Source organism: Patiria miniata, unplaced genomic scaffold (assembly GCF_015706575.1).
Source record: "Patiria miniata isolate m_02_andy unplaced genomic scaffold, ASM1570657v1 HiC_scaffold_5, whole genome shotgun sequence".
Classification (NCBI taxonomy): Eukaryota; Metazoa; Echinodermata; class Asteroidea; order Valvatida; family Asterinidae; genus Patiria; species Patiria miniata.
In genome coordinates this window covers 18162503-18185311 of record NW_024037072.1, presented here as the reverse complement: position 1 = coordinate 18185311, position 22809 = coordinate 18162503, and the positions used below count along the sequence as shown (strand labels likewise).

At 40.2% G+C, this 22809-nt stretch overlaps 1 protein-coding gene across 1 annotated transcript in view; it reads right to left on the bottom strand.

Annotated features, from left to right (window-relative positions):
• Positions 1 to 20248: 20248 nt before the first annotated feature.
• The window catches only part of LOC119741941 (gonadotropin-releasing hormone receptor-like), a 49655-nt gene continuing 47094 nt past the window's right edge, over positions 20249 to 22809 (bottom strand). The window contains exon 4 of the mRNA XM_038217903.1: positions 20249 to 22222. Coding sequence (XP_038073831.1) covers positions 21726 to 22222 — 497 coding nt within the window. The 3' untranslated portion in view covers positions 20249 to 21725. The remainder of the gene's footprint in view (positions 22223 to 22809) is intronic.

Here is a 22809-nt window from a genome sequence, read left to right as displayed (position 1 = left end):
TGGGACAATGGGGTGTGTGTGCGATAACAATTGACCCGACGCTGCCAGCCCGACCTTGGCACTATAGTGCTCGGGAGAATTTCGTGTACAAACCTTACGGAAGCTGTCAAGAAAAAGTTGAGTACAAACAAAAGGGAAATCACCCGACATGGTGGACACGTAACTTGGAGTAATTAAAACTCTCGTCTGGCAAGTTGGAGACTTAATCCCCGGCCCCTTTAGGGTTAACGTCACCAGGACAATCTCTTGTGACATTGATATCATGTGTAACGTGCAAACTATAGGACTTGGGAAATAGATCCCTTGCAAGGAGCTCCCTCACCGAAGACAGATTTTTTTCATTAACATACAGCACAATGAGAGTACACATTTTGTCTACTCATGTGTTTCCATATGCAGCTACATTAAATTCAATACAGCACTATAAGGATACGTATGAGTAGACAATGAGGGCGCCAGCGCTGTGTGCAAGGGTCCAATATTGTGTAGTATAGGTCGCGAAATGTAGTCCACGTAGGCCTACGCCTTTTCAACTTTTTTATGTGAGCACTACTCTAACTTTTTTTGAGGGGGACCTTTTCAGGATCCCACCTCAGGGCATGACTCGTAACTGGGGCATCTAATGACTTGTTAAGTGCTTCGAAAGATGAGATGGAAAGATGGCACTTTTCTCGCGACAATCGGACCACTCAATCTCATCGCGTGTGATCTATTTAATATAAAGTTCTGCCGGCATACGGCAGGAAACCAGGCGCCAGGAACCAGCGATATTGACCGCACGGAGAACGTTCTATTGCGCATGTCCCAATTTCATTAAGCTACTCGTTAAGCAAAGATTTGCTAAGCACTGTAATGATTCGTTAAACACAAAACAGGACGCCGTCTTAATATAACAGTTGTGTGCCCCGACCGAGTCCCCGTACTCTTCAAAACAAATTCTCTTAATAAAATAACATTGAGCTTGATGTAGGCCCTACGAGCGGATGGCGACTGCGCCAAATACTGATTGTGGGGTGGCATGTGGGTGTCTCAGAGGATATTCTTTGTTGTTCTTATTAATTAACAATTTTCTGTGTTATTCTAATTAATTAACAATGAATGCCAAAACCATTGCCCTCTAGCTTCGCCTTACCGCATGAGGTCTAATATTGTTAGTCCGCAAGTAGTTCGAATGTTTGTAAGGCAACAATTCAATTATTTTTGCAGTCGATGTCTAATTCAAAAGTGAATAATTTTTGCACTGCTAGAAAAGTAGCAATTTAGGGAACTATTTTTGGGATGAACCTCGAAAATAGCACAGGGAATGCAACACAGTGCCATGCAGAGTATGCTGCGTTCGACTGGCTCCCGACTAATTGTAGTTCAGAACAGACAGCTTACGCGTAACTGTTATAGTTATAGGGATACTTTATAGTCGACATCGTTTGCGGCCAATATCATGCACAAAAAAGACATAAAATGTTTTAAATCTTTGATCAGAGCTGAATAGACTCGCTTGGCCCGGGATTATGTTTGACAATGCAGAGAATGTGGTCGGATCGGTTAATTCGAGAATTACCCATCCACTAGGTGCTGACGTCACGCGCACTAAACTGATGTAGGAATTGTACACAAGTGCAAATTCAAAATTTGACACAGCAGATTTTGAATCGGAAGCGCTGGCAACGGAATCCACTAATACCAGACCAAACTAGTGTTTTCCCCTCAAAACCATCGAGCTGAAACACGTTAGTTAATGCACTTCAGATTTTGGGTCATTTCGTTGTTTCAAACGAAAAAAAAAAACCCGCGAGTGATTCTATACCTTTAACACTTCCTCTCAGTAATAATTCCTAGACCGACCCACTGATTGTTTAATTGAAATATTTGCACTCTATTTCATTACGAAAGTGAACGCGCTGGAGTAATTGTTTGGGGGGAAAAACGAAACCGTTCTTGAGAAATCAAATAACTTGATAGGCCATAAATTAATTTAAACATTCCCTCAACCCTTCATCGTTATCATTACCGCGGGATCTGCCCTAAATTTTGCTCCATTTCCTTCTCCCGTTATTGCTGGTCTCTTAATAATAATTATAATTAAACACAAAACATGTTTGCTAAATTGAGTTACCAGATCTAGGTGATGGTCGATTTAGTTTTTTGAGGCGCTTAAATAAATCACATGTCTACAGAACTGATTACTTCCATTCGACATGGATAACTAATTGATAAATGGTAGGGTTGGACCTTGGGGGAGAAAAATAACATTCACTTCCCTGGGAGTCTGTTGAAACGGCGATTTTAAAAACAAATATGAATTTTCCCCGAATGGCATTTCTGCTACGATCCCAAACTCGCAATGCCAATTTATCCGTACAACCAGTAACGTAGCCAGTAATTTTTCAGTGGGGGGGGGGGGGGGGGGGGGGGGGGGGGGGGGGGGGGGGGGGGGGGGGGGGGGGGCGTGAACATTTCATGGGGGGGCGTCAGGCAGGGGCGTCAATCGCTTCTCAAAAGTGGGGGGGGGGGACATACCTTGATCATAACTGATGCAAGCGCGAAGCACGAAGCCCTTACGGCGTGGGGTTCGGGGGCCGCTTAAGGGCCCCAAAAAAAATTGGATTCTAGATGTTTTGTGGTGTGATTTGAAGCAATTTCTTACGACTTTCCTCCATGCTTTGACTAATATTTTCTTGGCAAAAGATAATTATTTGAACATTGTTTTCGAGGTTGGAGACATTGAATCAGCTATCGGTATTCTGAGCTATTGGCGTGGGGTTCGGGGCCCGCTTATTAAGGGATTTTCGATGCTCTGTGGTGTGATCTGAGGCAATTTTTTACCACTTTAAACAATAATTATCTTAGCACAAAAGATAATAATTTAAACATAATTTTCGAGGTTTTCTCAGCTAAAGGCATAAGAAAATTTTGTGAACATTGTTTTCGAGGTTGGAGTCATTGAATCAGCTACCAGAATTCTGAGCTATAGGCGTGGGGTTCGGGGCTCGGGGGAAAAATTTTGGATTCTAAATGCTCTTTGGTGCTATCTGAGGCAATTTCTGACCACTTTTACCAATATTTTCTAAGCAAAAGATACATTGTAGTACATAATAGGGCCCATGGCGTCATGTAGATCAATGATAATTTTTTTAGAAACTCAAAATCTCAGTGGGGGGGGGGGGGGGGGGGGGGACGGGGGGGGGCGACAAGGTTTCATGGGGGGGGGCGGTCGCCCCCCCCCCACGCCCCCCCTCGGTGGCTACGCCACTGCGTAAAACAAACAAGGATTTCCTTCACGGGATGGAAATCTTTTCCGTTGTCTCGCTTATGAATTTATTAAAACACTTGACTCATGTGAACAATGTTGCCAGACGATTTGTCGACGAGTGCAGTGTTTGCCTCACCTTCAAAATAGTTTGCATTTAGGTCAAAATCACGAAAAACATGTTTACACGTCACTTTCAACTATTCATCGCATCACAAATTAAACAGCATGAAGCGACAGCCTAGCTTTGTATGCGTTACACGTATTAATAAAGACTATTACGACCAAGGACTGAATGTTTTTAGTCCTTTATGCATGAACGAGGTGATCCCACTCCCGCTGATTAACAACAGCGCCCTCGTTGTTAACGTTGGGAGGGTATTGTGTCGAGTCCTTTGAACATATTGACCCAACCCTTTTCAGCTCCTGGCATTAAGCTATCAGGTGAAGAAATCAACAGTTTAGAAACGTTTGAAACTCCGACATCAAATTGCATCAATAAGAGCTCCTCATATTAACTCCAATGGGACACAGTTTTTTGACGTCTTTGCCCGGAGAGAAATGGTGCAGGGATCTGTGTTTGGGTTTCGGCGTTGATAATAATCAGAAGAAAGGACTGTCCTAAATTCGGAGAAGTAAAGGTTCTGCGAGAAGGCAAAGTCGCCGAAATAGAGGTTTAAAAATGCCAGTATGGTACCAGGCACTACGCATCAATACTATATGCTGCACCACAACCAGGACAGCCACGAGTGATATATTTTCTTTTAGAAGTCCCGTCTGGTTGATATTCGATGTTGGAATGCTCTTTGCGTTTCCGCCATTATTCCCCCCCCCAAGAATGGCCGCCAAGCGAGATTGCTTTTGCCCATATTTCGGCATCAGCAGACTCAAAGAGGCTTTAGGGTCAAGGAACCGTACAGGCCTAAGTTGGTTCATTGGCCCAGCCATGTTGAATTTCATAAAGGCACCATCTTGAATATCAGAGTGCCGCCGCCAACGGAGATTGCCTTTGCCCATACATCGATCTCTGACACTCATAGAGGTTTGAAATAGCCATGTTTTGGGGTCAATGAACACAATAAGAACATTCAAAACAACATGAGTTTGGTTAAGGCGCCCATCTTAAATTCAAAATGGCCACCAACCAATCTTGCCTATTTTGCGGTCTCTGAGACTCATAGAGGCTTTGATTCTGGTGTATTATAGCCTTAGGGAGCCATCTTGAGTTTCAAAATGGCCCAAGCTTGAATCTCAAAATGGCCGGCAACCGAAATTACTTTTGCCAATATCTCGGTCTCTGTGACTCATAGAGCTTGATTTTTCAAATGATTACCCAACATGAGTTTTAAGTTCCATGTAGCTCGCATAGCATTATGTGTGCAAACACAACATTTCAATTCAAACACCGAGTCCAATCTGTACGCCAACGTGTCTGTGGCAGCATTCAAGGAACCGTTTTGGCTGCCGCATTTTCGACTCTGCACGAGGGTTTTAGCGCCCTCAAGCGATGGAGCAATTCCCGACCTGGGTGATTATACATTTATATAATCCAAACCACACCGTAAAAAAGAAAAACTTTGCCCAGACAAAGTTGTCGAAATGGGGTGGCACTGCAGTCCTTTTATTGAAAGTTGGCTGTAACCTATTTCCGTAGCAATTTCAATACTTCTCTCGTAATCCCAAACGTCACTTTGGCAATGTGTGCAGGTGACATATCATGCATATTATACACCTGGAATAACGACGGAGGTAACAGTTCGCGAGCAAGTCGTCATCTGCCGCGAGGTAGTCTATTCTAGTCACACACGATCTGCATTTTGATAAACACCTGTTATAGCGCCTATCTGATGGATCAAGTGTGCTTACCATCGATGGAACAAATCGATAGTTCCGCGACCTGACCGGGTGAAGTTTCACCCCGACTACCGGCAGCTGATGATAGGTCAATGCCCATTCCACAAGTTGACCCATCAGTATAGTCAAATCAATAGTTTTGCAGTTGCGATCACTCTGAGCTTTAACAAAAAATCAAATAGACAGTCAAACACTTTGGTCGTATGTGATATTGCGTTTGTTTGTGGTGTAAATCGAGGACACACATGTGCAACATTATCGGTGAATCGACGGCAGGACGACCTCGATTAGAAAACGTGTACAAAACCAATGAGAGCTGTTGCAATTTTTTTTAAAGAGTATAAACAAAGGAAAAGGGAGGAGGAACAAAAATAAATCCTCGATTTACACTTTAAACAAACGTGCTATAGCACATGCAGGATTGCGTATAGGAAGAGTACATGTACATGTATGTGCTCAGTATAAGGCAGTACAGATATGCCAACTGCGCGCTGCTTGCACGGACATCAAGATTTGACATTTTCCATTCGGGACAAACAATAAGATGTGTTGTGTGTATGCGGTTTCGAATTTAGGAAATTGAATTGTTCCGAGTTACCGAATCACCCCCAAATTGGACTCGTACCCGTCACGGTGTTTTCCTTTCCCAACTTGCACGAGAAACTTTAGATTGATTGTCATTGCTCCAATAGTAGGCCTAGATTAATCCAATGTGCTCATCCCGGAGTGAACATCGGAGTTTACTTCAAGTAACATCACGACAACAGCGCGTTTAGTCATCATAACGTAACATTGCTTTTGTAAAATCGTTAAAAGGTACACCTTATTTAAATTAATGAGAACAGTGTATCTTTATTTAATAACTGTACAGGGGAATGAAATTTGCCAAATTGAATTACTCTGTATTCACTACAGTCCCCTTTAATGCTAAATCCATACACTGTTTGTATGCACTGTTGTAAAATGTTTGCAAAAATTAATAAAATTACCGCTAAGTAACCGACACTATACACTTATTACATGTATTATCATTTATCCTTATACCAAATGATCCAAACTTCTCATTTTTTTAAGGAGAATATATACCCTATTTAACTTGTTATCAATGTGCGCTTCGAAGTTCTTAGGCTCCGAATGATAAGCTTAGTAATGTATCGTACACGCACATAGAAAATCTCAGCACATTTCGAATCGCGTGTAGTTGCATCAGCTTGCTCTTTAGCAGTGCACAGCTGCAAAATCAGCAATCAATCATATTATTAGTCTAGGCTTTTACATGCGAGTTTGAAGGCCAAACCGTCATCTCGATTCATCCGATCGATACGTTTGGAATGTTCAATTCCAAAACCAAAAAAACCTTAGAAATTAATAGGAGTCGATGTATAGGATTGGTTAACGACTAAATTGGTAACATGAAAATGAATGAATGAAGAAGAACGTCTAGCACAACGGGGTCTTGTAATCTTTGTCGTGTATCAAGGCGTAAGACCTGGGTAATTTGAATGTATGGGCATTCCAAAAGTTAATGATCCTGGCCATTCGGTGGAACATTTTATAAATGTATTGTGTTTGCTCGTAATTATATTTAATGCGATTTTTAGTCCAATACATGTACGAGATGGGTTTTAGGCCTTTGGACTTTGTTACAATATTCGGAGGATTGTAATTTTAATGTAATTTAACTTTGGTCTAATTTCCGATTACCTGACCATCTCTTGTGTCTTCGTGTGATGGGAAGCAAACAGACATCAGGCTCTCTATTGTCGATTTTCAGGACCAAAAATTATCATTAAATCCTCCCCTATATTTCCTTCCCAGAATACGGCTTCAGAAACGAATCTAGACGGAATTCCATATCTTCACTGCCTCAGTCTGTGGAGATTTGTTGTCAAAAGCCAACATCAGGTGTGCATCAATAACGTAAGGACGGGGACTGATCTGTAGTTCTGTTATTTGTGACAGTTGGGTGTTTATTTCTCCTATCATTTTTGTCATCTTGTTAAAGCCGCACCTGACAGGTTGCGCGTCTGTGATATGCTGCAGTTCCTTTCACGTGAAAAAACATACCATAATGCCATTTAAGAGCTCCGCATCAATCAATGTAAGTCAGGAATTTGTGGCTGTTTGCAGAGGATTTATAACAGAAAAAAAGGAGAGAATGTAGAATGAAGTGGAATGATGGATTTTTATCAGTCCTTTGCTCAGTTCATAAATCAGTTAACTTGTCTCGAGTCAATGCGGATATGGCGCGAACGTAAGTCAGCTGCAATTCAGCTGCCTGTATAATTTCAAGTGCCATCGATGCCGGGTCAACGCGAGGCACCTTGTTTCCAGTTTAAATATGTACTGACAGGGATCGTTATCAAGTTAGTTTGTGTTTATTGGGCCTCTGCAACCTTCTTGTAAAAAGGTTTTTATTTTGGGTTACGTTGCGCACAAACAGATCTGCCGGAAGAGTAGGCAAGCTCCCGGTTCATATACATCAGGGACCATTAGAAATGGTGCGGGTACCGGATATACCTATGCGGCTCGGAAAAACTAGCCGGTTAGGTCACCATTTTGTGTGGTTATTTCCAGACTTGTATTCGAGTCACCAAACATCGAGCCCGAGTCCGAGTCTGAGTCACCTCTATCGAGTCCGAGTCCGAGTCACAAAGGTCGAGTCCGAGTCACGAGTCATCAACTATAGATTGGAAATAAATGTTGAGGTATACTGCTAAAACCTCACAGTGTAAATGTTTCCATTTTTTCACAGCTTTTCCTAATTTAATGATTCAACTGGAAATACATGTATACCATGTCAAATAAGGTAAAGGCACCAGTGTCTGGAAAGGATAATCTGGTACCAAACACTGCCAAGCTTGCAATGACGCAATATCAAGTGTGGACGCTGGGGTACATGTTTCGATATCTTGATTTCCCAAATCAATATACGGAAACAAGCCAGCCGCACGTGCTGTGTATGTAAAGTTATAGATGCGTTTCTTCTGCACCACACAGGCTGTATCGCTAGCTAAGGAGAGTATCGTCTTCAAAATAATATGTAATTATACTGTCGAAAAAAAAACAAGTGACTTGTAGTAATTGGTCGAGTCTCGAGTCACGCAGGTCGAGTTCGAGTCCAAGTCCGAGTCCGCAGGGTCAAGTCCGAGTCATTTGTCATCGTGACTCGAGTCCGAATCCAAGTCACGGAAAATGGGACTTGAGTCGGACTCGAGTCCGAGTCCGAGCTACGAGTCTTTCAACTCTGGTTATTTCAACAAACACACTTAACGTTTTTGATGTGGAATGTAAATTGCCCACGGTGTGCCAGATGAAATAACCACGCAATATGGTGATTTAACCCATGCAACTTTTCCCGAGTTTGTTTTTGTATGCGGTGTCTAGGGTCAAAACATAACCAATTCGTCGCAGCGCGAGCATGGCGTGAGTTATGAAAACACGATTTTATTTTAATTGAACTGTTACGATCTTTAACGAGACAACATGTAGTATCACATTTCATATTAATATTAACAAATTGGAAAGGAAATGAATATTTTCGAGAAGGCGTGGACGAATGATCGCGAAAACACGTACTGCACGTTGTGAATTACGACACCAAGTACACGACATAAATCCATTTCTAGCCAATTGCGGTATCGAATCAGGATACAGGAAGAAAGTTTCCTATTCCAGGGCTTACTATTGGAAACGAGGTTGGAAATAAAGTAAGCACTGGGGACGAGGTTGTATGGTACCCGGGTGACTTCGGTAAATCGCTCAAAAATAACTCGGAGTGAACCTAATATTAAGATCTGTTTGTGTAATGTCTGCACTTGCCACAGTGAACCAAAAACGCGCCGGTAAATTTTCTATGTCTCTCGGCACCAAAATATGTCATAGCTAACGCAATAATCTTTCAAAATAATCTGTAACAACCGTTGCTGCGTTTGCAAATAATCCAAGCGGTTAATAAACACGACAGACTGGTAATTATTGTGTTTGGTTTACACATTTGAACGATTATGTCACTAGAGAAACTAGTATGTTCAGGACATGATAAAGATACAGTAGGGAGTATAGTTGTTATTTGTGTTTTTTTATCAAAACGAAGGTAAACCGTTTTAGAGGCGCGGAATCAAACCATGAAGTTTTGAACAAAGCCACGCGTGTTTTGTTCGAGAAATTCAATTTATTTCGACTACACATTTATCGTCATCCCTTCAGTTTGTGACAGCGACGAGATAAACAAAAGTTTCATGGCTAAAGTCTCAAAAAATCAGTTGTGTGTCTATGTGACCTTCGGGACACGCCACGCGTGTACTGAATGGGTCAATGCCCAATCCTGCATTATGCATAACTCCTATGTGTAGCAAGTATGCGTGTGGCCAGTACCGAAGAGTCCATTGTGACAAATGGGTAAACCGCAACGCGTAATTCCAATAAACAACAGGTGTTTACACAGGCCTACACATTGGAAACATCGTCTTTCTCTATAGCAAAATACAGGACATAGTGAAAAACACAACAATGAAAATAAAGCAACCTGAAAGAAGCTAGATCCCACATGAATTTTAGCCATACGAAAATCCCAAATAAGTTACGGACACTGCTGGGCTTGCAATCATGCACTTGAATTGACCACGCTGCGCGCGTGCCGAATGGTATTCCCTTTTTAGTAATGGTACGGACCATCTTCACTGCACTTAACTTCTTCGACGAATTCCTTCAATTTCCTGTGGAAAAACCGTATAAGTTCATGTAGGATGAACACTGCATGTGGCAAAAACATAGTAAGTGCCAATTTCATTTCATAAATTACATATTTTTTCCGTTCAGAGAGCATAAAATACAGCAAATCCAGTCACATCCACCGCGCGGCTAGCTAGAAGAAGCTAGTCAGTGGACATGACGTCACGCGAATGTTATGCTAATCCCAGCGCTAGGTCACGACGAATACCATTGGATAGCAGAACGATGGGCTTCAAGTTTTCTTTCATTCCGACGACATTTCTCAGCCAATCAAAACGAGTTTTACATATGACATGTGGAGGTAACTAACGCAGAGAATGCCGGAAAACCCGCTGTCATTGCGTAATGCATTGCCGAGTTACTGCTTCGCAAAGTCGCCCCATCTGATGCGTGAGGGTAAAACTGCGTGTGATTACACTGAAAAAGGGCGCTCTGGTCTCTCGTAAAAGCGTTTTTAGAAAGCTGGTCCGACGACATTGAATGCTGTATTCGATTGAAATTTTGGAATTTCGTAGGAAAATATATAGAGATTGGAATGCCGGGCGACCCCGGTTTATATGTTTTTTCGTTTGGCGACTAAAACCATTTTTTTCACCGGTGGACCGGATTCGGAGCGACTGCGGCTAACCCGTTTTGTGCGTAACACGGAAACACGTCCATATCGGTGTAGCAAAAGAGACTGCTTTTCCATACAACATAAACGCAATAATGCTAGCGAAAGAATAGAATTCAGAACGTGCATAACGCATCTCCCTTTTCAGTGTTCAAATGTGTATAGTGTCTAATGATGCGTAACGATACATCTGTTCAGCACGCGGGCTAATTATAAGAGACTGGCGAGGTTTACAGTTTCAGACAGTTTCGAATCCCATGGTGTCTTTTCGGGTTTTCAAACACACAAGCGTTCAGTTACTAATTATAAAAGATTTAATTTCCTGTCGTAAAATACCAGCATCAATTATAGCTCGATCAGTAAGCTGTGTTGCGGGACTGTCCTGAAAGACCAGGTTAACATCTTCGTAAAGGTTCGAGGCACGTACTGACCCACTCGGGGATCAGGGCTTACGGTACCGCTTCGTTTTCTTCCCTTTTATGGTGCTTGGGCCCCGGGTATATGGACAGGGAAGGAAGTGTGGCTTACCGAGCCAGGAAGCCAACATCTCAGAAGAGTCCTATATTGGAAGTCGATAATGGGTTCATTAATTTGAATTGCTAAGTTCGACTCCTGAATGCTAGGTCAACACCTATAACTTTTGGGATTTCTTTATCACCTACATGTTTTTCCCCTTGACAAGACTTCGGTATATTGAAAACGAAAAAATCCTTTCATAAATCAACTAAGGTATTAATCAAAACAGAGATAAACTCAGCCCATGATATTTATCAATGTAACTACCATGGTTTAAAACCTGATATAACAAATGTTACCTTTATTCAAGAGAAAATTGACATTTGACAAATGTGATATTAGTATTTACAACAAAAAAAATATCGTTTTGTAAAGAGCCGGAGCATCTTGTGACTTCATCGAGTAATTGCTACCTTTAAACATGACCACCCGACACAGATACAATCTGCATAATTTCAGCCAATGATTTCCGAAACCAGGGGCACATGCTTCTGAATTTCTGAAAATCACGTCCAAGTAACATTAATTTAAGATGAATGTTGAAATATATTTTGATTTGAAGATTAATGTTGAAATATCTTTTGATTTTGCCGGAATTCCACTTCCTGTGAAATTCGGGGTAATTTATTTCGTTGCACTTTAGAGATCGAGGAGACGTGGTCATACAGTTAGGGCCGTAAATTGGTATTAAATATTAAATGTGATTAACTGAGGATACATGATGGCATAGACTTAAATAGCCCAGCTATTGTTCCGTCTCAAATTATTGCAAAAGTGCTTCCCCTACACTGATGGACGAAATGTGGTAAGCATTTTGTTGGAGGCGTCCAAAATAAGAGAGGCCTTGGGCTCTTGCCGTATAGAATAAACAAAAATAGAAATCAAATGTTGGAGAAATTTTATTGGTATGAAATGGGAGTAAGGGGTATCATTTCGCCCCGAGAGGCGTTTTTTTTTTTCACGCAGAATCGTACGTGTATACCTGTTGTTCGTACATATACCTGTTGGAATACATAATCAACCCGATAACGCTGGGTTATTTGGTGCTCCGCATTTTTTTAAAAACTTTTTTTGGTGCAGGGACGATTTGAACATCCTTCCACAAGCCTTCCACAATTTGGCACAAGCCAGAATATCTAATAAAACTGCATGGTTTCAAGTATCACAAAGACCTACCTGTATTAAATGGTTGCCACGAAAAAAAACCCATCAATTTTTTAGATGATCCAATTTAGACTCAGTGGCGTCTGTTATGGAGACGATACCGATAAAACTGGTATACTTCATAATGTGTGGCGGCTAGTTTACAAGGCCATAGTCATACTGTACTTTTTGCTTATCCTTGTATAACTGGTTTGTCATGCGTTTATATAATCCTTTGCGAAGAATTTATCTAACGGCATCAAAAACAATGTGGGGGCTATTTTTTTTTAAAGATCGTATAGAGTGTTTTAGAGTTTGGGAGCTTATTAAAAAAAAAGGAGAACTTTAAATGTTGTAATAATTTCCCTTTGATCTCCACTAATGATCTCGAATGAATATAAGTGTTCACATCTGCATCTGTGGAAATTTCCGACCACGGAATAAACTTTTGGTTAATGGAATGATGGAATCTACCAAATAAATTGAGATATATATATTTTTTACAAATATATATTTACTATCATGTATAGAGTACAAAAAGTACTTGCCAATGGCTTTTAACATTTACAAGGAACCTTCCTCATCCTTGCAAATTCCAACACCTAAACTGTGCACTAAACAGCTGGACTCCACCAAACTCTTGTGTTGGAGTTTGGCTGGTTGGGGATCGTCTGATGAAATCTAACGATATCATATTGCTGACAACAAAAAACGGTTGAGTCTCGATAGTCCGAAGTACCATTGAACCGACGTCCCATTGGTCCAACGTCCCATTGGTCCAATTATGTCCCATTGGTCCGACGTCCCATTGGTCCGATGAAACATAATACTGTGTAGTTCCACTTGTTCAGGTTGACTGACCCTAACCCTAACACTAACCCTAACCCTAATCCTATGGGGCGTCGGACCAATGGGACTTCGGGCCAATGGGACTTCGGACCAATGGGATGTCGGACCAATGGTACTTCGGACCAATGGGACGTCGGACCAATGGTACTTCGGAATGTAGAGACCCCACAGGAACATACCTATTTGTTCCACTGGTTTTGAATGATGTAAATTTAAATCGTGTCACGACTACGTTATTCCAGGTGTGACGATAGATTAAAATCTGACGTGGAAGAAACACATTAGTGATATTTTGAACAGGAATTCAAAACCATTGGAATCGTTTAAAATTCTTCATCCCAAGCAACATTTCAGTTCTTCTTTATAATTCTTTTAGTTCTCCCGTATTTGAATTATTCAGTTCTAAACAGGGGCAGTTCCTCAGTAAATGTGAACCTCCTTTGTTGTTACAAAAGCGAGCTGTTCGCATCATTTCTAACGCTGGTCACATACTGCTAACTTATTGCAAATCTAAAACTGTTATTAAATTTATGTATTTGAACAATGCATTACCTGGTTGTTTTAGCTCATATTTTACGTTGTCATCAAACAACACTCACACGATACTCGAAGTGCTTCCAGAAATAATATCAATGTCTGTTACAGTCGAACTCATTGTTTAAAAACAGTCTTATTCAAAATGGTGTAAATTACTGAGACAGTCTTGAATCTATGAAAAAGTCACCATCACGGGCTATATTTTGTCAACAAAACTGAAAAGAACTTCTTGAAAAACACTTCTTGATGCATATTCATAAACTGTCAATTTTTACTTTTAGTTCGTATTGGTATGTCTTACCACCTGCATGCACACTCATATGCTGTTGTATAGGTTTTTGTCCTGTATGTCCCATTGTCGGTCCCTATAGGTTAGGACACCAAAGCATTTTTGAACACCCAAACCTGAATGTTGTCCTTTGTGTAATAATTCGACACTTAATGAACCTGAACCTGTAATACATGTACTGTATTTCAACCTATTACAAACACCACATTTCCTTTTCCAATGACAGCATTGGAATAAATGTACTTGAAACAAAAACAAACAAAACACACACAAATAAATGTATAAACGCTCAGATTTCACAACCTGAATATGAAACATGTATCATTTTACTCTGTACAACATTGACTTGCTTTATCAAGATCATATAATTGTGTAAGAAGTGTGATGATCAACACATACTGTTACATAATTAAATCCATTTTTTAGATACATTCTTATGTCAAAGTTATATTTCTTGGATGGTGGTGTTTTGTTATTCTTTTTCTTTGTTTTTTTATGTTACTTTGAACGACCAAAAATCTTTCGAAAATGCTTTAGGTGGTTGGATACAAATTATATATCCAGACTGAATTTACGAGGAAAATGCAGTTGAGAATGTTAATGGCAAAGCGGTAAAATGCTTATTACTATGTATGTCTGTACACTGAAATGGTGGCTTATTCTGAACTCCATATGAACAAGTAAGTACCAGTATCAGCTGTCATTCTGGAGACAAATTACTATTGGTGCGTTTTTTGTGGAGAACAAAAAATGGGTGATAGGAAGTCCATGAAAGTCATCCAATCTGAAGTCTAGTCACAAGCTGTAAGATCTAAGATCCATGATATTGCCACTCGTTTATCATATTGTTCCTTCACATGTTACTTGTAATTTGACTGGTGTTTGAATTGTGATTTGACTGGTGATTTGTCTGGTGATTTGTCTGGTGATTTGACTGGTGATTTGTCTGGTTATTACCTCCGCCACGAGGTTATGTTGTCATCGGCGTTGGTTAGTTTGTTGCTTGGTTTATCTGTTAGCAAGATAACTTTAAAATTTATTAACGGATTTGCATGAATTGTTTTTAGGGGTGGTCCTTGGTACAAGTACAAATCGATTAGATTTTGGAAGTGATCCGGATCGGGGTCTGGATCCAGGAATTGTTTTTAAAGATTCTTCACCATATGCGAGTATTTCTTTAATTTGTGTACTGACAATGTGGCGGGGAATTGTTTAGCCTTGGCGGAGGTTTGCGCTCTCTGAGTGTTTTCTAGTTTGACTTGTAATTTGACTTGTGAGATGGGCTAGCTTTTTTTTGTCTTCAATTCTGCCCCAGATTTTGCAGCTGCTTTATGAATTGTAAATCGTAGAACAGTAATGTATTACAAGACACCAGGAGAGGAATGCACAGGGATGATCCGAGAGAAGTAGCAAAACCAAAATTATCAATTATCAAGGAATGACAACTGCAAGGACAGAATGTATTACTTCCCTTTTACAGTCTCTTTTTCAGAATTATCCTTCAATGTATCGTGAAAACAGATGTGCATTGTTAAAGGTTGATGAAAAATGTGTCTTTGTAACATACCATAGTCTCGTGTATCATAGTAATTTGTGAGGCGCCAGGGTATCTGTCGTGCTATATCTATTGGGACACATTACTATAGCGTTGATGGACGTGCAATTTAATCATACCCGGAACCTATCAACTAATCAGGGAACATTCTGTGTAACGGGAAGTATAGTTATAAGTTAATTTGGTTCCATTGGCCTTCTTTTGACTCAGGCGAAGTCTCATTCCTATATAAACAGGTTCTTTTGATAATTGTAATTTCCAAGAATTATATTGACTTCAATTCTTTTTCGTTTCACTTTTTTCATTTTAAAATAGGGTTAACATTTTTTTGTTGCTGTCCCCCACCCCCGTGCACCACTGGGCCCCAACACCTCCACCGTGGTGTCAATAGTTTGGCTGCAGGACATCCAAGAACGTTTAAAATATTCTTATCTTGTTCCCAGACATATTTTCATAAAACTGACTTGTTCTGAAATCTGGAGTGCTGAATAGTAACAATTAGCAACCGATGAAAAAGCATACGGGTTTCTGATGAAAATAATCATCAAATTAGGTTTTTACCCTTCACAGACGTTTAAACACTGTATACTCAGTGTGTTACCTCCCGAGTGAAAGTTGGAAAAAATCACTCGGGTGGGACTCGAACCCACGATCTCCTGCTTTCTAGTGCAGATGTTTTAATCGGCTCTGGTTATGCCGCGGTGCCTTATAGTAGAACTGGCTCATGTTCCAATTAAGGGTGTATAAGTAAAACCTTTTTGGTATGATATATTGGGGGAAAGAGGTATGGGAGATGTAAATTTAAAACTGGGCTGTGCCCGATGCAATTATCCAAATATGTTCATAAATACACTTATTATATTTTTTTTCCAAGTAATACTTAAATCTTAATCTCATCCAGCAAAAGTAGTCTAAATTAGGACAAATATATCCAACGTTTTTATAACACAATAGAAAATAGATTTTTATGAAATGATCAATTGACAAACATGTACTTGGCGACTTTTAATATCGTTTTGGAGTCTTGAAGGCTAAATTATCACTGAAACTCGGACGATATTTTACGAACGATAAATTTTAATGGCTCTTCTGTGATCCCATCCAAACTGGCCACGGCCAGGTCAAGTAGCATCATCCGAACCAGAACAGTATTTTAGAGTTTTGATTGCTGTCTCAGGGACAAAATACGCTTTGCCATGTAATATTTGCTGGTCCCGAGACGGTTATGCTATATCAGGCTGGCTGGCTGGCTGGCTGACCGACCGACCGACCGGCCGGCCGACCGATTGACTGATTGATTCACTGATTGTCATCATGACCAGCTTGGGACTTGTTTTTCAGCTCTGGCAGGAGCTTCTACCTGTTACTTGGTGATCGGTCGGTCTGTTCCTGAAAAAGTGGCCAAAATATGGCCCCTTACGTTTCCCACAAATTACTAAATTTAAATTTTTAAAACAAGCAAACAAAATAAATTGAATACTTAACAAAAACTGTTTGTAACGATTGGGAAAGATGTTTATGAACATTTTGTAAATGGAGGCAAAATATATGCAGTAATGTTATATAGTCACGTGTTTTTTGTCATGAATCGCTATAAATCTAGGTATACATAATGGTGTTCCATATGTGCCATCGGCGGCGCATTTTTGGGCGTCACATATTTTCAGCTCAGGCAGGGATCATTTTGATAGATTTCATGCAAGACTTTCATGCAAGACGGCCATAGCTTATTGTGCACTCGCACTTGTTTTGGTATAACCTAATACCGGCACGCTATCCATTCTATCACGAAGGCCCCTTCAACGCGAAAGCATTGTGCTAGCTACTATTTAAATAATCAGTCTTGGAGAGTGGACTTAAATCCGTAAACTTACATGCGTTGAAGATAGGCATACATGTGCAAAAAGCGGTGGGGGGGGGGGGGGGAAGGCTGGACACCCGTTGACACTAGGTGGCGTTGTTCATAATAACTGTCAGATACGCATTGGGTTGACGGACTGTGTAGATAACTTACAGTAGACACCACAGATAATGTCCCCGTTTAAAAAAAAAATCGGGAAAAAACAACACCCACAGGTTATCAAGACATACATCAAATTAAAGCTTTTTCACCCTTGTTCAGTTAACATGACTTTTGGGTGCATTTTCCCTGAAAAAAAGTGTTCTTGAAGCCCATCACGATTTTGAACGATTACCCCCTCCACGCCATTGAAAAAAGAGCGGTTGGAAGATCCAATTTTATCACGAATTGTACAACTTTAAATTTCATATTTAATGTTTAAATTGCTACAACAATTTCTTGGTGCTCAGAACAAAATTGGGGGGGGGGGGGTATTCCAACTGCCCATCCCCCCGTCCAAAATGTGTGCATGTATGTGTAACATCCTTGAGTATAATCGAGGACTGGAGTCAAATCGAGGACGTCCTCGATTAGAAAACATGCACAAAACCAATGATTTTTTTTTTAAGTTTGAACAAAAATCAATGCAGAGGAACGATAGAAAATGCCCGATTTACACCATAAACAAACCTGAGTTCGTTTCCGCATTCAATGGGGGACGTTGAACAGTAGAGGAAAATTGGGTTCCCAATTCCGAAAGTCCCCAATTTGGCGATCGTGTACAAAACATACGGGTGGTCTTCCCAAAAAAGTTATAATCACGCACCAAAAGTGGGGCATGCACGATTAAGCATACACCATGTTTGGGTCAATTCACAGGAAACAAACGATAAAAAAAAATTCAGTCCAACATTCGAGACTGAGATCGATAAATATCATTCTGTCTTATGGTTTTAACCTATCCCTGCAGAGTACAGGAATTTGAAGAGATTACCCACATAGACCAGATTATGACCCTATATAAATATGTGGGAGGTTACAGGCTATTCAGTCAGTTTCTATAGTCAGATGGGTGTCTAAAGATGATCCTAAAATATTTTTATTTGAATATCTAAAAAGCTTGAAATATATAACAATTATACAAATGATGAATGTTTATAAGTGCAATGGTAAGAATAATTTCATGTGTTGACAGATGGAAAGTTTTCATTCCACGAGGCGAAGCTGAGTGGAATGGAGCATTCGATCTTTCACCGAATGAAATTATTCTTTCCATTGCACGACTGTGAAACATTCATTATTTGTTTTATACAACGCCCGAAAAAATCCTCATCACCTTAAGTTGGTAGGTTGTTATACATGTTAACTTGTACTATGGATGTACAGCATCAGAGTCACCATATCTGTGAATGGAGATTCTGCTTTTTTTTTCAGTGCGGACGCGCCTTGCATTTGGAAGAATAATTCAATGACACTAATCATATGACGGGGATGTATCCAGGCGCTGCATAAAATACTATAGGCATTATTATGAGACTTAATATGTCGATAACATTGAAACACTTCAAGGCATTTGCTGTCCATAGTGCAGCAACATATATCCACTTTATTGTACTAAAATATCATTAAACATTACCTTTTTAATAATAGTTTTGTGGGAAGATTGTGGCTAAATGTATACAATTTACTTTAGAGTGATATAAACAGAAGAATGTTTCCATCGAAACCGTGAACAACCATTTACATTTTTAAAAGACAATTATACACGGTAGCCCAATTACAAATTCCACCTTTAGTAAAAGCATATGTACCAAGCCAAATGAAGTGAGAACAGTTGTATTTACAGTTATATTCACATGATGTACATTTTAAGGAGGTAAACTTTGCACAGAAATAAACCTGCGTCAAACATATTGCAGTAAGGGGTGGCACAAGGACAACAATGAATACTTGGCACGGATGTTACAGTGAAAAGTGCAACGTTTAGGTGCGAGAAGCCACATATGACATTTCACGGGAATAATATTCATTTCAATAATAGTCATTTCAATCTCAATCCCACATTCCAAAAATACATATAAACTAAAGGAACATCCTTGCTAAAGCCTTTCCCCCTTTTCACTGTGTATTGTCACTGACCTTAACACGCATGCGTAAAACATATCACGTGATTAAATTAATATTTATACCATGTTATAAGCATAGGTGATGTGATAAGGTTTGTATTCAAGTTAAAAAAAAATAGCTACGAGGTGGATTATCAGGTTGAACGATGAGCAAATCTTCCCCATGATCAACTCTTTTCTTTTTAGGCAATCAGCCTGGGGGTTTGGTCGGTATCAAATGAGGGGGAATAATGCTCATCGTGATTTTTGGCAAGGTATGCACCCCTGTAGTTGGAAAATATCGGATAGCATTGCAGCGGTGGCAGCTTTTTAGGTTCTATCACTTTAAAAAAATGGCGGCCAAAACATATAATTCATCCGGTTCAAGCATATTGGCGGCCATTTGGGAAAAAAAATTGCAAAGTGATGACACCCAAAAAATTGCCACCGCTCACACTACAAAGCTATCACACATTTTCCAATTCTAGATGTGTATATCTTGCCAAAAATCGCTAAGAGCATTGCCCTTTTCGATCATTTGATACCGGTGGCCCAATTTTTGGACCGAAGCTGATAGCCAATTTAACGTTCGTCCTCGAAACATGAAGCTTTAAGTTTTTATTGTTTTATAAAATCAAATCGTACTTTTCATTGAAGACAATTTTTATCATTTGAAGCATTCTGTTGACAACTGATTGACATGGTTGCCGACAAAAAAACCCGGGTTTTTTCTTCTTCTTGGGTGCTACAGAGTCAGTTGAGTTGACATGTATCTCTCACTTACGTTGTATGGTGGGAACATGAGCGTTGCCCGTTTTTTTTCCGGGAAGTTTCTATAAAAATAACATTCAAATAACAGAACAATATTACTTGACCCTATTCTGACCCTTAACTTGACCCTATTCTGTTCGGGTTTGTTTTGCTCCTCGGGGGAGGGGGGAGAGAGGGGAGGGGGGAAGCTTTCCCTATCCTCGCGGTGCCCGTGGGTGGGGAATATTCGTTTTCATAACATAATTGCTACTTCAAAGAACGACCGCATGAAATCACACCGAACCACACAGTGTGCATTAGCAGCGACAGTTGTTTTCATCAAGTACATCTATCTAATGATGTGGCGGGCGCAACGTTGGAACGTATACGAGAGGTTAATACAGCCATAGCTTTGTTTGGCACCAATTTTTGACACATCTGTGACATTCAGCTTAAATATTTACTCCCGCCTTCAGTGTTTACCTCCGGGTAATGTTTCAAAGGGAATATTTGATTTGTGTTACCTCAACCAGTACATTTGATCAAAGGAATTGGGATATAGCTGGCCGTGTTAGGGAACTTAAGCATGCATGATGATCACTCCTGCGAAATTATCAGAGGAGTCAACATTCACGGTATAAAATGTTAAGCAACATAAAAACATACTGAAAGTGATTATACTGAATTTCCAGTAAGCCTAACATTTCTGCAAAATATAAAACTTAAAACAAACACCATTTTTTTTTAGGGGGGGGGGAAACAAAAGTTTTCTGCCATTAAACAAAACGAATCCAAAATTTAAAGGACACAAGAGGTACAGGTGAAACAAACCCTACCAGACAGCCTCTCGTCCGAGTTCCCCAAAAATAACCTCAAGTTAAAATTATTTAAAATTAACATTTAACCGATCGATAAACTTATTTTATTTTCAGTAAAAACTTTTTCCCCAAAATAATAATGTTGGCTTAGTGTCCAAGCAATATCACTACAATTTCATTTCAGTTACTAATGGAAATATTGAAATTTCCCAGACATTTTAACTAGATTTTCACAGCTCATTTACAAAAAACCGTGTTACACACCGCCCTTTCCTATATACAGTTTAGATCGCAACGGATCTGGTTCTGTTCTCTTCTTATATTACAGCAGATGATCCAAGCGCGTCGTGGGTATTAATTAACCATAAGCTTCGATCGACAGTTTCTGTGAAGACAAGTCAATTCCTCCCCGATCATCATACAATCCTTATTTTGCGGGTGTGCAAACTGTAATTAAATCATCCTCGCACATTTCCTTACCTCAGAGAGGTTTTGGAGCAAGGCGTGAAAGCTTTGTCCCCTTGGGTTACAAGCAGCGCAGTTTCGTAGCGGGATTTAAGCCAGTAACATTCAAGAACATGAATAAATTACTCCCTAACTATTAGGTCACTGTTAAAAGTGATGAACGAGAAATGTAACGGTGACTAAAGATGTTCATTAACATGGACAGTAACAATCAAAGGTTAAATTTACCCTTTTAATTTTATTTTGAAAATACCTCGCTTCAATGTGATTCTGTTTCAAGAGCCTGAAAAGTGTAATGGCGACCCGTTCCGGTTCTGAGCAATCTAAATAATTATTTAAAATAACTTAAGTCTGTATAATGGAACATTTCGAGATGCCCAAGTGGTTGATTGCCCCATGACACTCGTATATTAAGTTGTCGTTGTGATCATCTGCTGCTTTTCCGGCGGGGTCGGTTGCGTCCTCCCCCACTTAGTGTCCTTGTTGTTGTTTCTGTTTCCCATCTTAGTGGTGTTGTTGGCGCTCTTAGATGACTGCCAGCGGACGGAGTACATGGTGGTCTTGTTGTTGGACCGACCATCCGAGTGACTGGTATCCATGGACTTGACGGACGGGCGCAGCCCCAGGCAGGCGCAGATCTTGTTGCAGTAGCGCACGTTGCAGGCCCCGTAGATGATCGGGTTGAAGCAGGAGTTGGAGAGAGCGAACAGGAACGACACCTCGAAGACGTAAGGGTGGAGACTGTCAGGAGAGAACCAGAGATACCACATGCTGAAGAAGGCGTACGGGAACCAGTTGATGGCGAAGACGGTAAAGATGGCGACGGCCATGCGCACGGTGCGCCGCTGAGCTCGCAGGAATAGCTTGGATCGCGCTTGCCGCATCTCGGAAAGGTTCTCGCTGGTTTCTGCGAAGGAAAATTATAATGGCATGATCATTTATAAATTCCCTAAAATGGGCATGTCATTCGGAAATGGCTATAGTATTGAGACGGTTCAGATAAGTTAGCTTAAGTTCACGTACGCATATTTATGCACATCTTTCCAAAGCGATGTGAATGAGTAATGCCTAAAAGTCTATCGTATACAAGAAGGGCACTTAAGCGTGCACAACAGTTCTCAAATTGTATTATTTATAACTTTAATCACAAAATAAAATCATAGGTTTTTGCGAAGTAAAAGCAAAGGCGTGATATAAAAATTCCGGAAAAAAATTGTTTCACTGCGTCTGCATTGGCAGCTTTTGGCCAAACAAAATTGCGTCTCGTTATGAGAAGATTCAGGTCTTCAATTTCACTTTTTCCCAACAATATGAAGTTCATGTATATGCGTAATCGTCCATTAACTGAAATATCTTCATATCAAAACTGTATTCATATATACTTTTGCATTTTTTTCCAAACTTGAGTTAGTACGTAGAGAATGTTTATAGAGTGTACGTGTCAAAAACAGTACTATGTTGTTGGGTGGCAGGCTAATATACGTGTTTATCAGT